Source organism: Lampetra fluviatilis, chromosome 36 (assembly GCF_964198595.1).
Source record: "Lampetra fluviatilis chromosome 36, kcLamFluv1.1, whole genome shotgun sequence".
Classification (NCBI taxonomy): Eukaryota; Metazoa; Chordata; class Hyperoartia; order Petromyzontiformes; family Petromyzontidae; genus Lampetra; species Lampetra fluviatilis.
The window spans coordinates 9974978-9990715 of NC_136310.1; the positions used below are offsets into that span (position 1 = coordinate 9974978).

At 56.2% G+C, this 15738-nt stretch overlaps 1 protein-coding gene across 2 annotated transcripts in view; it reads right to left on the bottom strand.

Annotated features, from left to right (window-relative positions):
• LOC144945092 (uncharacterized) overlaps positions 1–15738 on the bottom strand; it is a 54113-nt gene that overhangs the window by 23468 nt on the left and 14907 nt on the right. For both annotated transcript variants that reach the window (XM_078873336.1, XM_078873337.1), the window contains 5 exons: positions 14199–14430; positions 11784–12010; positions 11114–11184; positions 7493–7601; positions 5333–5463 (listed from right to left, as the gene is read on the bottom strand). In XM_078873336.1, the coding sequence (XP_078729462.1) occupies positions 5333–5463; positions 7493–7601; positions 11114–11184; positions 11784–12010; positions 14199–14430 (770 nt within the window). The remainder of the gene's footprint in view (positions 1–5332; positions 5464–7492; positions 7602–11113; positions 11185–11783; positions 12011–14198; positions 14431–15738) is intronic.

Below are 15738 nucleotides of genomic sequence, written 5' to 3' on the forward strand. Positions count from 1 at the left end.
TGTGTGTGTGTGTGAGCGCGTGCACGCCGCGTGCGCCCCGGGGCGATGTGCGGTGCGCCTAGGTATGCACCGCGACGCACCGCTCGCTCGCTCTCCCCCACGCTCTCCCCGCGTTCTCCCCACAACAACGCGTGCCAGCGTGTGCACGCGCGCGTACACACACCACGGCGCGCACGCGTTGTTCAATGTCTGACAAACGGAAGGAAGTCCGAACAAAAGACAACAACACGCACGTGCGCGCGCACACACCAACACGTAAAACACACGACGCATCCGCGCTGCCGAGGTGCAGGAAACACAATGGCCGACCGTGAAGTGAGTGGGAATTGATAGCAGCCGGCTTAAACCTGAGCCACAGCGCCGTAGGCCCCAGGGCAGAGCCGTGAGCCTGCGTCCCCCAGCGCCACAGACAAAGATCCCCCCCCCCCCCGTACGGCATCAATGGGCCGCCCGGGGGCAAGTGCCGTTGGAGAGTAGCACCTGCGGACGGCGCTCCGAAAGAAGGGGGCCCGCGGTGTGGCAGGAATCCACACTCGGCCACCTTTGTCTCCCCAATGCTGATGTGTACACACAGCACTAGGTAATCGTTTAAGGCTGAGCAGACCTAGAGGAGGGCCCAGCACCGGTTCAGATATTCGTCGCCACTTTTGGCCTTGAGTGGGAATTGAACTTGGGTCACTGGGATTCGTAGTGCAGTGTGTTAACCACTGCGCCACCGTTCCCCACAAGGAACATACTGACACTCACTCCACGAAGACAAAGATCCCCCGTATAGCCTCAACAAACCGTTGGGGCAAGTGCTGTGAGTAAGCACCTATGAAGACCTGCAGGGCACACGAGGGAATGGGTGGTGAGCACCACGCCCAGCCACCTTTATCTCCCCAGTGCTGATGTTTACACAAGCGATTTCCTGCTCGAATGAGCATTGAGGCAGTGCTCATATCCTGTAGCCCTGAGTCACCGATGGAAGTTCCACGTTCTTATGGAAAGAGCAAGTTTTTCGTAGAGAACACCTAAAAAGTGGTCCTAGTTTTTATTGACCCCAGGGGAAAGGTTAACGATGGGCCGATTTAACCCCCGACCAGGATTGGAGACTTGCAACCTTTCGATTGCGAGCTGCCTCCCTCCACCGCTGAGCACCCACCTAGCCGATGTTTACGCACCGCACCAAGTACTCGTTTATGGCTGAGTAGACCTAGGGGAGGCCCAGGACCTGTTAAGATATTCGCTGCTGTAATTGGCGGCGAGTCGAAATCAAACTCGGGTCACTGATGTTCGTAGCGCAGTGCTCTAACCACTGTGCCACCGCTCCCCACGTGTGTACACAAAGACAAAGATGCCCCGTATAGCGTGAACAGACTGTTGGGGCAAGTGCAGTTAGCGAGCAGCACCTATGAAGGCCGGCACGACACACGAGGGGGCACGGTGTCGTACACGTGTGGCGTGTACATGCACACACGTACAAACACGCGCGTGCGCACACATACACGCGCATGCACATATACACTGATACACACAAAACATACAACACACACACACACGCGCGTACGTACACAAACACATTAGCTCAAGACAAAAGTCCCTCGGGCTCACATATGCACGAATGCGCACACACAGACACGCACATTTACACTGGTACCCTCGCACATAAACAACACACGCACACAAACACATTATATCAAAACAATCCTTCGCGCGCACACACGCACGCGCGCACACACACGCGTACACACACACGTGCATACACACGCACACACAAGCACGCGCGCACACACGCGCACGCATACACGTGCATACACATGCACGCTCGCACACATGCTCGCGCACACACACACGCACACACACACACGCGTGCGCACCCTCTGAAATCACACCTAAACCACAGGCCGCCACATAATGATTGAACCCCCCCCCCCGTCCCCCCCCCCCCCCCGTCCCCCGTCCCCACACCCAGCGCTGCACCCCATCCTCTCTTCCCCGGGGCCCTGGCGCTCGTGTGTTTGGGTATGATTATGCGAGGGTATGTACTGTATGCAATACACCTGTACGTCTGTGTGTATATATGTGAATCAGTGTGTGTGTGCATGTGTATCAGTGTGTGTGCATGTGTATCAGTGTGTGTGATCGTGATTGAGTGTGTGCGTGACAGTGTGTGCGAGTCCGTACCAGACTTCTGCAGTAGGGAGTGAGTGTGTATGTATGTGTGACTGTATGAGTAAGTATATGAATGTATGTGTGTAATTGATGGTCGAACTGTGTACGAGCGAGTTTATGTGTCAGTCGAGAAAGGTTGGGAGGTGTGGTGTGTATTTATGAGTGAGTGTACATGTGTCTGTGTGTGTCAGTACCAGGCTTTTGCAACAGGGAGTGTGTGCATGTATGTGTATGAGTGTAACCTTCATCAGCTAGCTGTGGGTTTGAATGGGGTCCTGGGTGTACACCCACCACCGGAGTGGAAGAATGGCAGGCGCATCTTACAGATGACAAGTCGATGGTCAGTGGGCAGATCAGCTCCACGGTAGATACTGGTGTCAAGGACATGGGCCCGCATCCGCTGTCCCATCACTATGTAGTCCAGGAGATATTCCTGCTTGGACCCGGCGTGCAGCCATGATGTTGTGTGGATGCGCCAATGCCGGAAGAGCGTATTGGTAATTACAAGCCCATGGGCGAAAATGTCATCATCGCTTGCAGCTGGGGTTGGCATCGTCCCCCACTCCTCCTGATGTCGAGGGGAAATGGGCGAGGTTTAGGACTGTGGCTCATGCAGCTGCAATGGCTGTTTTTGGTACACGGTCCAGACCTCCCCAGAGACCCTGGCTGACAGAGGAGGTGTTCAAGCTGGCTGAGAAAAAGCGACAGGCCCACTCAATGGTTACAGCATCCCACGTCGGAGAATGAGGAGGCTTACCGCAGCCTTCGCTCGTAGGTTCGGAGAGCCGTGAGGCGCTGCAAGGATGGGTGGTGGTCGCGGGTTGCTGAGGAGATGGAGTCTGCCTCAATGGCCCGCAATCACAAATCGCTCTTTAATTCCATAAAAAAAGTAACCTGCAGCGCCACACCTATTACCATCATTAGGGTAAAGAACGGTGATCCAATCTCCAACCCCCAGGAACAGGTTTGCAGATTTGCTGAGCATTTCTGTGAGGTCCTGGGGAAGGGAAAATCCCTCAGCCAGGAAAACAACGTGGGACAAAGTGGGGATGACCCTGCCGAGGCTGCGGTGCCTCAAATATTGGAGGAAGAAGTAGTCACCCCCTGTGAGTGGCTGGCTGAGGTGCCATCTGTTGAGGAAGAACTAAAGGCGATCCAGAGTCTGAGACCAGGAAAGGCACCGGGCAGAGATGATCTCCCAAGCTAAATGCTGAGGGGTGGCATTTGTGCACAAACTGCCCTACATGACTTCATAGCAACGGTCTGGACCACTGGACGGGTTCCACAGGATTGGAAGGATGCCCTGGTGGTCCCCCTCTTTAAGAAGGGGGACCGCACAGACTGTGACAACTACAGGGGCATCTCACTCCTCAGTGTGCCGGGAAAGGCCCTGGCAAGGATTATTCAACATCGCCTTGCTAGGCACACTGAGGAGAGGCTTGCGGAGCCCCAATGCGGTTTCAGGAAAGGGCGGTCCTGCACAGATGCCATATTTTACGTCCATCTACTACAGCAGAGGTGTAGGGAATTCCAACAGTACCTACATCTCTGTTTTATTGACCTGGTAAAAGGCCTATGATACCATCAGTAGGCCTGGGCTCTGGGTTGTTCTTCGTGCTTTCGGAGTCCCTGACCCTCTGCTCACGATCATTTAGGGACCTTCTTGATGGTGAGCGGGCCCGGGTAAAACTACGTGGCCGGGAGTCAGAGCCATTCCCTGTACACCTTGGGGTGCGACAGGGATGTCCCTCTTGCTCCCACCTTATTTAACATCTATTTTGACCACGTAGTTTGTGAAGCCTTCAATAGCTGTAATGGAGAAATTTCCATCTGGTACAGATACAATGGGAGGCTGATTGATGCCCGGGTGCGGTCAAGGGATGGCTCCCTATTGCTCAACCATGTTATGTATGCCGATGATCTGGTAATTGCTGCTCACTCAGAGGAGGAGCTGGAGGTGCTGCTGCTGAACCTGGAGCTTGCTACGAAGAGGTGGGGCCTTACCATCAGCCCCACCAAAACTAAGCACCTGCCTGGGTATTTTGTACCATCGGACACTCCACCCCCACAACTCTCAATTGGTGATGGGGCAGTTGTGGAGAGAGTGGAGAGTTTCCCATACCTGGGCAGTGTGCTCATGACCGGCTCCGGTTTAACAGCAGAGCTCTCACTCAGAATCAGTCGAGCGGCATAATCTTTTCATTGGTTGCGTAACGCTGTGTGGAAGCTACCTGGTCTGTCGCTCCGCATTAAGCTTCAGGTCTTCACGGCCAGTCATTCCCTCCCTTCTCTACACTTGCGAAACGTGGACCCCCTAATGAAGCATCTTCGCCTTTTGGAAATATTGAGGCTGGCCTGCCTACGAACCATCCTGGGATTAACCAGGCTGGATTGTGTGAGGAGCTCACACATCCTTAAAAGATCTGGACAAGGTCCCATTGGTGAGCTGCTACGGCAGGCAAGGCTGCGTTGGCTGGGCCATGTAGCCCGCATGCCCAGTCACCGCATGCCTAAACAGCTTTTGTTCGGCCGGATGGAGGGGGCTAAACGGGCGTGGCACGGGCTAGAGAAGAGATGGAGTGATGTGGTAGAGGAGGATGTGGAGCTGAGTGGACTTGCCGATGACTGGTACCAACAGTGTCAAGATCGGCCTCTGTGGAGGAGGCTCGTGAAGGATGCTACTGGGCAGTTGGAGGCAGTCGCCCTCCAACAACAACAATGAGCGGAGCGCCAGGTGGCTAAAGCACAGCAAGTTGGCACAGTAGGGGGCACAGGTGGTGCATCAGCCAGTCATCTCTATCAGTCGACCCGTGGCATCTGGGTTTGCCCCGTGACCTCCTGCCAGTGGGCGTTTGACACTTCACGTGGCCTCAAGGTGCACACGGCCTGGCACAAGCGTCGTCATAACGTCACCGCCACTTAGTGGCGAATGGCGGTTGTTGCTGTGTTTATGAGCGAGTGTGCGAATGTGTGCGTGTGTGTCAGTACCAGCCTTGTGCAGCAGGGAGTGAGTGTGTGTATGTCTATACGTGTATGAGTGTGTTTATGAGCGAGTGTGCGTATGTGTGCGTGTGTGTCAGTAGCAAACTTGTGCAGCAGGGAGTGAGTGTGTGTATGTCTATACGTGTATGAGTGTGTTTATGAGCGAGTGTGCGTATGTGTGCGTGTGTGTCAGTACCAGACTTGTGCAGCAGGGAGAAGTTGGGGGGCGGGTAGCCGTAGCTCACCGCCGCCACGCGTGTGATCTGCCCAAACTCCCCCCGCTCCTCGATGCGGCGCTGGATCAGCTGCAGGGCTGGGTCGAACCGCCTGGTACACACAAAGACAAAGATCCCCCGTATAGCCTTAACAGACTTTTGGGGCAAGTGCTGTTAGCGAGCACCTATGAAGGCCGGCACGGTGTGCACGAGGGGGAGTGCGCGGCGAGCACCACGCCCGGCCGCCTTTGTCTCCCCACACACACGCACACATACCGCCTTAGTCTCCGGAGCGCCAATGGTTTACGTACTGCGCCGGGTACTCATTTGAGGCTGAGTCGACCGAGGGGAGGCTCCGAAACCAGTTCAGATATTCGTTACCGATGTTGGTGGCCTTTGAGTGGGGATAGAACGTGGGGATAGAACATGGGCCGTCACGTCCGCCAACTACCGTGCTACCGCTCCGCACTCATACGCAGACACTCACACATAACATACACAAATCCCCACGTAGTGCTAAAGACTGTTGGGGCAAGTGCTGTTGGCGAGCACCTATGAAGGCCGTGAAGGTGCACGAGTGGGTGGTGTGGTAACAGTACCATGAACATGCCAGGTTTCCTTGGTCTCCACCGCGCAAATTCAAGGCTGGGTCGACCTCGGGGGGGAGGCTCACGAATCAGTCATCATTTTCCACTGACGTTAGCCATGGGCAGAAATCAAACTCAGGTGGCTGATAGCCAAGTGTGTGAACCGCACACACGCACACGCGCACACGCGCACACGCGCACACACGCACACGCGCACACGCGCACACGCGCACACACGCAGGTAAGCCCTGGACTTGTCTGTGTTGTGGCAGAGTACGTGTGTGTGTGTTGTGGTAGGGTGTGTGTTGTGATGGAGTGTGTGTTGTGATATGATGTGTGTTGTGATATGATGTGTGTTGTGATATGGTGTGTGTTGTGATATATGGTGTGTGTTGTGGAGGTGTCTGTGTATTTGTTATGGCGGAATGTGTGTATTGTGTCGGGGTGTGTGTTGTGGCTGGGGTCACAATGAGCTCACCTGCCTCCGTGTGATCACGGGGCGAGAGCCGCGGTGGATAATCCCACCGCGCTCCCACTTGTCACTTCTTAAACACACATTTCCTGGGATTTACACTAATGCCCCACACCCCACAATCGGTCCACACCCCGTCTCGCACACCCCGTCTAACGCACCCCGACTCACAACCCACATCCGTCTCGCACACCCCACACTCTCATCTCACTGCGTGTCCCCAAAACTTTGTGTTTCGCCGTGCCTCCCCGTGCCTCGCCGCGCCTCCACGTGCCTTCCCGTGCGTCCCCGTGTCTCTGTGTAATTTCCCACGTGTCCCTGCGCATGCCAGTGTCCCCTCACGTGTCTCCGCACCACCCGTGCCTCTCTCGCCTCTGTGCATTCCAGTCTCTGCCCAGGTCTCCTCGTGTGTCCCTACGTGTCTGTAAGCCTTCCAAGGCCTCCTTGTGTGTCCCCACGCGTGCCACGTCTCCACCTGCTCCCCCCCCCCCCCGCGTGACCCCGTTTCTCCCCTCCCCCATGTCCAGACAGGTGTGTTGCGAGTCGTCAGAAACTTATGAAATTACCCTTAAGTAGGAGTCATTATAAGGGGGGCTCAGTGGTATGGGTGGGGGGGGGGTCGCCCCACCCTCGTGCGGTTTCAACGACGGTCACAACCACATGCAACAAACCCCATTCACATCACACACAAACACTCGGATCGTACCACACGGCCACACACAACCACATGCTACAACAAAGACAACCACGATCACTCGCATCACACGGCGCATTACGACACACAGGCATAATCGCACACAGCCATTCACAACCAGAACCACTCACAGCCACGCAAGACCACAACCACACGCAACCGCTCACGACTGCTCACAACCACAAGCAACCACGCAGGGGCACGTGGAGAGACGCACCGAGTGGTGCAAGCGGCACGTCACGGGCCAAGGTCTATCCACTGCTGGACACGTCACGAGCCCGATACTTGAAAAACTGTGGTGGCTGCACACGAGAAGAGACGTAGCAGCCCGCCCACATCCCCCCATGCCCCCCCCCCCCCCGCTAGCCACCACAGCCCCCCCCAGCACCTGTAGAAGCCGCAGAGCAGTGGTTTGCCGGCGGAGATCGCCTCCTGGAAGCACGCGTCGCTCGCCTCCTGGCTCTCCCCCAGCAGGTGCTCGCACAGCACGCCCTTGCCTACACAGGGGGGTACACACAAGGATCAAAGACAAAGATCCCCCGCGTAGCCTTAACAGACTGTCAGGGCAAGTGCCGTTAGCGAGCACCTACGTAGACCGGCACGGCACACGAGGGGGTGGGTGGCCAGCACTACGCCCGGCCGCCTTTGTCTCCCCAGTGGCGATGTTTACACACCGCACCAGGTACTCATTTGAGGCCGAGTCGACCTACGTGAGGGTCAGGACCGGTTCAGATAATCGTTACTGGTGGGGGCTGCGAGCGGGAATCTAAATCAGTTTTCTGGTTTCATAGTGCAACGTGCTAACCGCTAGACTACCGCTCCCCACAGGTACACACACCTGACACACATACCAGTACACACACACACACCTGTACACAGGTACACGAAGGCCTGGTCTCCACCGCAGTGGTCCAAGGGGGCCCCCTGCCGGCCGGGATGAGCGACGCGCGAGATGACGGCGATTCTGACCCCCCAGACTCGCGCTCACCACTACTCGGTGCTAAAACCTCACTCACTCTCATCCCGTCCCGACGGGCCTGTCCCGTCGGCCCCCTCCCGTCCGTCCAGTTGGCCCCATCCTATCGGCCCCATTCCACTCACCCCGTCCAGCTCGACCCATCCCAGTAGCACCGTCCCATCTACAAGGACTCTCGTTAATTCTCTAGTTTGCACAGCGCTTTAGCACGAGACGAGGTGGGTGCGCGTGCGTGTGACAGTAGGAGTGTGTGCGAGGGGGGTACGGGTGTGTGTGCGTGAGAAGGGGTACGTGTGTGTGTAAGAGTGTGTGTGTGTGTGTGAGAGAGTGAGGGTGCGTGTGTGTGAGACTTTAGGTGTATGCAACCATAAGCACGCTGTTCAGGCATCGGCGCATCTACACATCCGGGATGCTGGACTGCTCTTTCTGGAATATTTTTTTGCTGTTTTTTCCTGGATTTTCTGTTTGCACATAGTCACATTAAGATGTTTTCTTGTTCATATTTTTGTCTTTTGTTTGTTGCGGTTGCACCCGATTCAAGAGCCGAATGGCTCACAGGGCTATACCAAATAAATGAAACTGATCTGCCTACTGACCATCGGCTTGTCCTCTGCAAGATGCGCCTGCTAATCCTCCACTGCGGTGGTGGGCATCCACCTAGGAGGAAGCCATTCTAAAGCCTGGTCTCGGCGAGCTGATGAAAGTTGCAAGAGAGAATTTCATCACCGCGTGCAGCTGGGGTTGTTATCGTCCAACCGCCCTCCTCCTGATGCCGAGGGGAAATCGGTGAGGGTTCAGGACTGTGGCTCGTGCAGCTGTAATGGCTGCATTTGGTACGCGCTGCAGACCGATTATAATTATAGGGTTTTTTCTTGGGTTAGATTGCGTAAATATCAATGTGTCATTCAACCCGCCACCACCCGACACAGCCAACGAGTAAGGTTTGTCCCGTAAACAGAACGTGGCCAATTCGTGACTAGTACAGTGCACCGGTGTGTTGGAGAGCAAATCCACAACATTTACAATCCGAGTACGACGTTTTCGCCAGTAATTAGAACTAGCTTCATCAGGCGACAGCCAGACACCCTTGCTAACAGAGGTGTTCGAAATGGTAAAGAGAAAGCCTCGCTTGCCGTGCCACACCTACCACCATTATGAAGGGAAACAATGGTGATCCAATCCCCGACCCCTAGGAATTGGTCTGCAGGTGTGCCGAGCATTTCTGTGAAGTCTTGGGATAGGGGAAATCCCCTTAAGCCCAGAAAACATCACGGGGAAAAGTGTGGATAACTCTGCCGGTGCTGTCGTGCCTCAAATACTGGAAGAAGTTGTCACCCCCTGTGAGGGGCTGGCAGAAGTGCCATCTGTTGAGGAAGTACGAAAGGAGATCCAGAGTCTGAGACCAAAAAAAGCACCGGGCAGAGATGATCTCCTCAGTGAACTACTGAGGGAAGCTAGATTCTGTGTGTAGACTGCCCTATATGACATCATCACAACTGTCTGGACCACAGAAAGAAGTCTGCAGCATTGGAATGATGCCCTGGTGATCCCCCTCATTAAGAAGTGGGGTCCGTACCGATTTAAACAACTGCAGGGGCATCTCCCTCCCGGCACGCCGTGGTTACAGCAGAGGCATATGGAATTTCAACCGGACCTATATCTCTGCTTTATTGACCTGCTTGAGGCCTATGATACCATCAATAGGCCAGGGTTCTGGGTTGTTCTTTGTGCTTTCGTGGTCCCTGACCCTCTGCTCACAAACATTATGGACCGTCATGATTGTGGGCAAGCCCAGGTAAAGCTGTGTGGCTGGGAGTCAGAACCATTCCCTGTTCACCTCGGGGTGTGACAGGGATATCTTCTGGCTCTCACATTATAGTAGTTCGAGAAGCTTTTCCGTGGCTCTACCAGAGAAATTTCTATCTGGTACAGATACAATGGGAGGCTGATCAATACCTGGGTGTGGTCCAGGGATGGCTCTCTATTGGTCAACCATTTTATATGTGCTGATAATCTGGTGATTGCTGCTCACTCAAAGAAGGAGTTGGATGTGCTGCTGCTGAACCTGGAGTGCATGGATATTTTATGTCATCCAACACTCCACCCCCTCAACTTCCCATGAGTGATGGGGGAGTAGTGGGGCAGTTGTGGAGAGAGTGGAGAGATTTCCATACCTGGGCAGTGTGCTTATGACCAGCTCCGGTTTGGAAGCAGATAATCAGACGAGCGGCCTTATCTCTTCATCAGCTGTGGAACTCTATGTGGGAGTTACCTGGCCTTTGAAGCTTCGGGTCTTCTCGGCCAGTTATACCCTCCCTTCTCTATGCTTGTAAAACATGGAAGCCCTGGAATGGAACATTACTGCCAGGTTCAAAACATGCAAGCTGGCCTGCCTACAATCCATCCTGGATTGTGCGAGCTCACACATCCTTGAAAGATCTGGACACAGTCCCATCAGTAAGGGCAGGCGAGGTTGTGTTGGCTGGGTCATGTAGCCCGCATAGCCACCACGTGCCCAAGCAGCTTCTGTTTGGTCGACATGTAATCGAGGGGGCTAAATGTGCACGGCACAGGCTAGAGAAGAGATGGAGTGATGTGGTACAGGAGCATGTGGAGCTGAGTGGACTTGCCGAAGACTGGTATCAGCGGTGTCAAGATTGGCCTCTGTGGAGGAGGAGGCTCATGAAGGACGCTACTGGACAGTTGGAGGCAGTCGCCCCCAACAACAGCGGCGGCCTGAGGAGCAATGCTCACAACGTGTGGAGCGCAGGGCGGCTAAAACGAGGAAAGTTGGCACAGTAAAGAGCACAGGTGGTGCATCTGCCAGTCATCCAAGTCAGTCAACCCATGGCACCTGGGTCTGTCCCATGACTTCCTGCCGGCGAGCCTTTGCACGTAACGTGGCCTTCAGAGTGCACAAGTGCCGCGGTGATGTTAATGCCACTTGGTGGCGAATGATGGCGGCTGTTGTTATTGTACGAGAGAGGGCGTGTGTGTGTGAGAGAGCGAGGGTGCGTGTACGTGTGTACGTACCCTGCCGTAACGCCACGAGCACAAGCTCTGTAGCGTCGGGCGGCTGCGCGCAAACCACCACACCACTCACCCTGCACAGAAAACGAAAAAAATTCCCCCATACAGCTGTTAACATTCTGTTGGGGGCAAGTGTTGCTCACGAGCACATATGAAGGCCGGCACAGCACACGGGGGGGTGGGTGGCCAGCACCACTCCCGGCCGCCTTTGTCTCCTTGGTGGCGATGTTTAAACACCGCTGAGTTAACCTAGGGCAGGCCCAGGACCAGTTCAGATAATCGTCACTGGTGTTGGCCATGTAGCGGGAATCGAACTCGGGTAGGCGGGTTCGTCGTGCAAAGCACGAACCCTTACCCTGCCGCTCTCCAGTAACACACACACACGTGCCTCCTCTCACACGTGCCGCCTCTCACGCACACACGCGCCTCCTCTTGCACACACCCGTATCCCCCACGCGCGCGCGCGCAGACACGCACGTCATTTTATTTTAACCGAAACCTTGCATCCAATAAAAAAATCTTCCAGCAGTTCGCAAGTTTCACGTATTTTGCCCATCCCTCACAATGGTCCCCCCCACCCCCCTTCACTTCCTCCGTGCTCCCCTCCCCGTTACCCCCCCCCGCCCCCTCTCCCGCACCACCCCCCGCCGCCGCCGCGTCACCGCTGCGTCACCGCTGGTCGTTGAGGGCGATGTCGGCGTCGTGCGCGTGCATGAGGCGTGTGCGCGCCAGGAAGGGCTGCTCCAGCGCCCCCTCCAGCAGGCCGGGCTGCTGGGCCAGCACGTAGAGCACGCGGCACAGGCCCAGCGCGTCCGCCTCCTGCAGGGCCCCCAGCAGCGCGATGCTGCCCGGGCTGGCGCCCAGCACCGCCAGGCCCTGGGCCCCGCCGCCGCTCAGCAGCTGGGAGTGCGGCGGGGAGAGAAGGGGGGGGGGGAAGGGGGATGAGGGTGTGCGCGAGAGTGGGTGTGTGCGCGTGTGTGTGTTTGGGGAGCATTAGTGTAGCGGTCAGCGCGATGCGCTATGAACCTGGCGACCCGGGTTCGATTCCCGCTCACGGCCAACACCCAGTGACGATTATTTGAACCGATCCTGGGCCTCCCCTAGGTCGACTCAGCCTTAAATGAGTACCTGGTGCGGTGTGTAAACATCACCACTGGGGAGACAAAGGCGGTCGGGCGTGGTAGCTGGCCACCCGCCCCCTCGTGTACCATTCCAGCCTTCATAAGAGCTCGCTAACAGCACTTGCCCCTACAGTCTGTTAAGGCTATACAGGGGATATTTGTCTTTGTGTAGGATATCACTTGCCATACCAAATGCCGTACCGATGCGAGACCGTGATGATACCACTACGATACCAACACAATACCACACGATACCACCGCCAAACCAATACCAACCATACCAATGCCATACCAACAAAAAAACCTGAAATATTATTACCACTTTTAAGAGTGTTTACGAAGGATGGGTCCTGCCAAGTGTTTACAGCAGGGGGCGATATTGTCATCCTACTTGAGCGATTTGCAGGTTTCGAATGCTTTGGCCGATCGCAGTTTCCACTGCGCGTGTGGGTTTAGCCATGGGAGGAGGACACCGGAGAGCCAGGGAGGGAACCCATGCGGACAAAAACTCCTCGCGGGAAGGCGCCCGAGTCAGGAATCGAACCCAGGCGCTCCCCGCTGCGAGGCGCGAGTCCGAGCCATGACGCCACCGCTCTGCCACTCACCACGTGGGGACCCGGCTGTCTCTCGAGGCCGGAGCGACGGCGAGAGTGGAGAGAGCGTCTCCACCTGCCTCGATACTGGCTGCCTCGTGTTCCCCTTGCGACCATCACCACCACCACCAGGTGTCCAGCAATCCTTCACTTCCCTTTTTATCTAAAGTCGATTCCTACCGCTCACGTCTCCTTGCAAATTAACTCGACGGGGATCACGCGCAGCAGTGGCGGCAGCAGCGTTGGCAGCAGCTGTAGCGGCGGTGGCAGCAACAGCAGTGGTGGCAGCAGCGTTGGCAACAGCTATAGCGGCGGTGGCAGCAACAGCAGCTGTAGCGGCGGTGGCAGCAACAGCAGTGGCGGCAGCAGCGTTGGCAGCAGCTATAGCGGCGGTGGCAGCAACAGCAGCTGTAGCGGCGGTGGCAGCAACAGCAGTGGTGGCAGCAGCGTTGGCAGCAGCTATAGCGGCGGTGGCAGCAACAGCAGCTATAGCGGCGGTGGCAGCAACAGCAGTGGCGGCAGCAGCAGCAGCTGTAGTAGCGGTGGCAGCAGCTGTAGCGGAGGTGGCAGCGACAGCAGTGGCGGCAGCAGCGGCAGCTGTAGTAGCGGAGGTGGCAGCAACAGCAGTGGCAGCAGCAGCTGTAGCGGCGGTGGCAGCAACAGCAGTGGCGGCAGCAGCGGTGGCAGCAGCTGTAGCGGAGGTGGCAGCAACAGCAGTGGCAGCAGCAGCTGTAGCGGCGGTGTCAGCAACAGCAGTGGCTGCAGCGGCGTTGCTAGCGGCAGTGGCAGCAGCTACTGTGGAAAAACTTGGCAAGACCCTCCTGAAAAATAGTCTTGAGACTCGTCAAGGACCTCGTGGGTGAACGAGCGGAACGATAACAAAATAACGTCACTTCTTGTGGCCTCGGAAAGTTGGCCCCGGGTCAAACTGTAGTCACTTGAAGATGTTTCTTGTTCATGTTTTTGTTTGTTGCGGTTGCACCCGAGTCAAGAGCCACATGGCTCACAGGGCTATAGCTAATATATATAAAAGGCAAAGTTGTGAATATGTGTGTCTGTTCAAAATGTTTAGCCTACTTCCCAACATGCAACAAACTGGAAATTTGCTATGTCGGTACTTTCCAGACTGTACACCATGCAAAAATTATAAAAATACACTTTTTTTTTTTGGGGGGGGGGGGGGGGAGCTCACTAATGCATTTATTTTGCACTGCAAGGCATCTCTCAATGTCCCCACGCCACCCCAAACCCTCTTCGTAGGCGGGTACCTGGTAACCTTCCTGCCTGTGCAGTTGCACTGCCTGCACACTCGACGGCTACGACGCCCGTGCGTGCGGTTGTGATTACAACCGCACGGCCCGTGTCGCCACTCACCCTCATGAGGTCCGGGTGATTTCCGGGCCCCATGTCGTCTCTTCCGCCGGTGGTCGAGCTGTAGGGCCCCCCGTGCCCTCCGTGGGCCCCCGAGCCAGCCGAGCCCACCGAGGGGCGCCCACGACGGGCCATCACCACCCCCGAGCACGGCAGGCCTAGGGTGCCCCCACCACCCAGGATCCTCCCGGGGGCCCCCATTGGGGAGCCAAAGCTGGGCTGATCCAGAGAGATGCTGGGCCACGGAGAGGCACGGGGACGTACGAGGAGACACGGGTAGACACGGGGAAGCACGGGCATGCACAGGGGAGCCATGGGGAGGCACGGGGAGACATGGGGAGGCACGGGGAGACATGGGGAGGCACGGGGAAAGACAGGGAGACACAGGGAGAGACAGGGAGACACGGGGAGACACGGGGAGACACGGGGATGCACGGAGAGGCACGGGGAGACACGGGGAGACACGGGGAGACACGGGGAGACACGGGGATGCACGGAGAGACACGGGGAGGCACGGGGAGACACAGGGAGACACGGAGAGACACAGGGAGAAACAGGGAGGCACGGGGAGACACAGGGAGACACGGGGAGACACAGGGAGACACAGGGAGAGACAGGGAGACACGGAGAGACACGGGGAGGCACGAGCAGACACAGAGAGGCATGGGGATCCACAGGGAGGCACAAGGGACGGGGGACACAGGGGGGTGGACACGTTAATCAGGAGCGTCAGTATTTTACTCAGCGGCACAAGCACACGGGATGGGACGACACGCACGCGCAGCAACGCGTAAGAACACGAGCGCACGCACGGATGAACACGAGGCCACCCAGGAACACAAACACTCATGTCAACACAGGGACACACGATGATGACAACGGTGGTGATATTGATGGTGGCAAGGAGGAGTGTGCGGATCACGTGGTTCCAAGTGGCTCGGCCTCCCTCTCAATGGGAGTTCTGGCTTCAGCCACTGCTGGAAGCCGCCGTGTACCCCGCTCCAGGCAGCTGGGTGTTGCCTCTCGCCGTGCGAGCTATTTTGGCCAAACATCCCAATACAGGGACTCCTCCTGCTTTAGAACATTGGACTTGCGAACTTTCAGAGATGCAAACAAAGCTGTCCGTATGTCCAATTGCCTGCTCGGACCGAGAGTCGTATGTTGAACCGACGTGCAATAAATGGCGGTGGTGGCGTCTACATCTGCAGAACGTAAAGAACCAGTGGCATCTACATCTACAGGAGATTATAGAACTTTTAAAGCCGTTACCCGTGTTTAGTGTACAACCAGTACAACATGTTTGAGATGGACAGGAGTAAAGTTGGACTTACGAACAAATCGACTTACGAACAAATCGACTTACGAGCAGACCTCTGGAACCTAACTCGTTAGTAAGTAGAGAAGTCTCTGTATAGGAACCACAGAACTTGGGCAATTGTGGGTCATACCAGTCTGGATGCCTTCCACTGCTGTTCTATTGTTTCTCAAGCCTTTGAATCAGTCTCTATGTGAATCATTCTCTACGTGAATCATTCTCTACGTG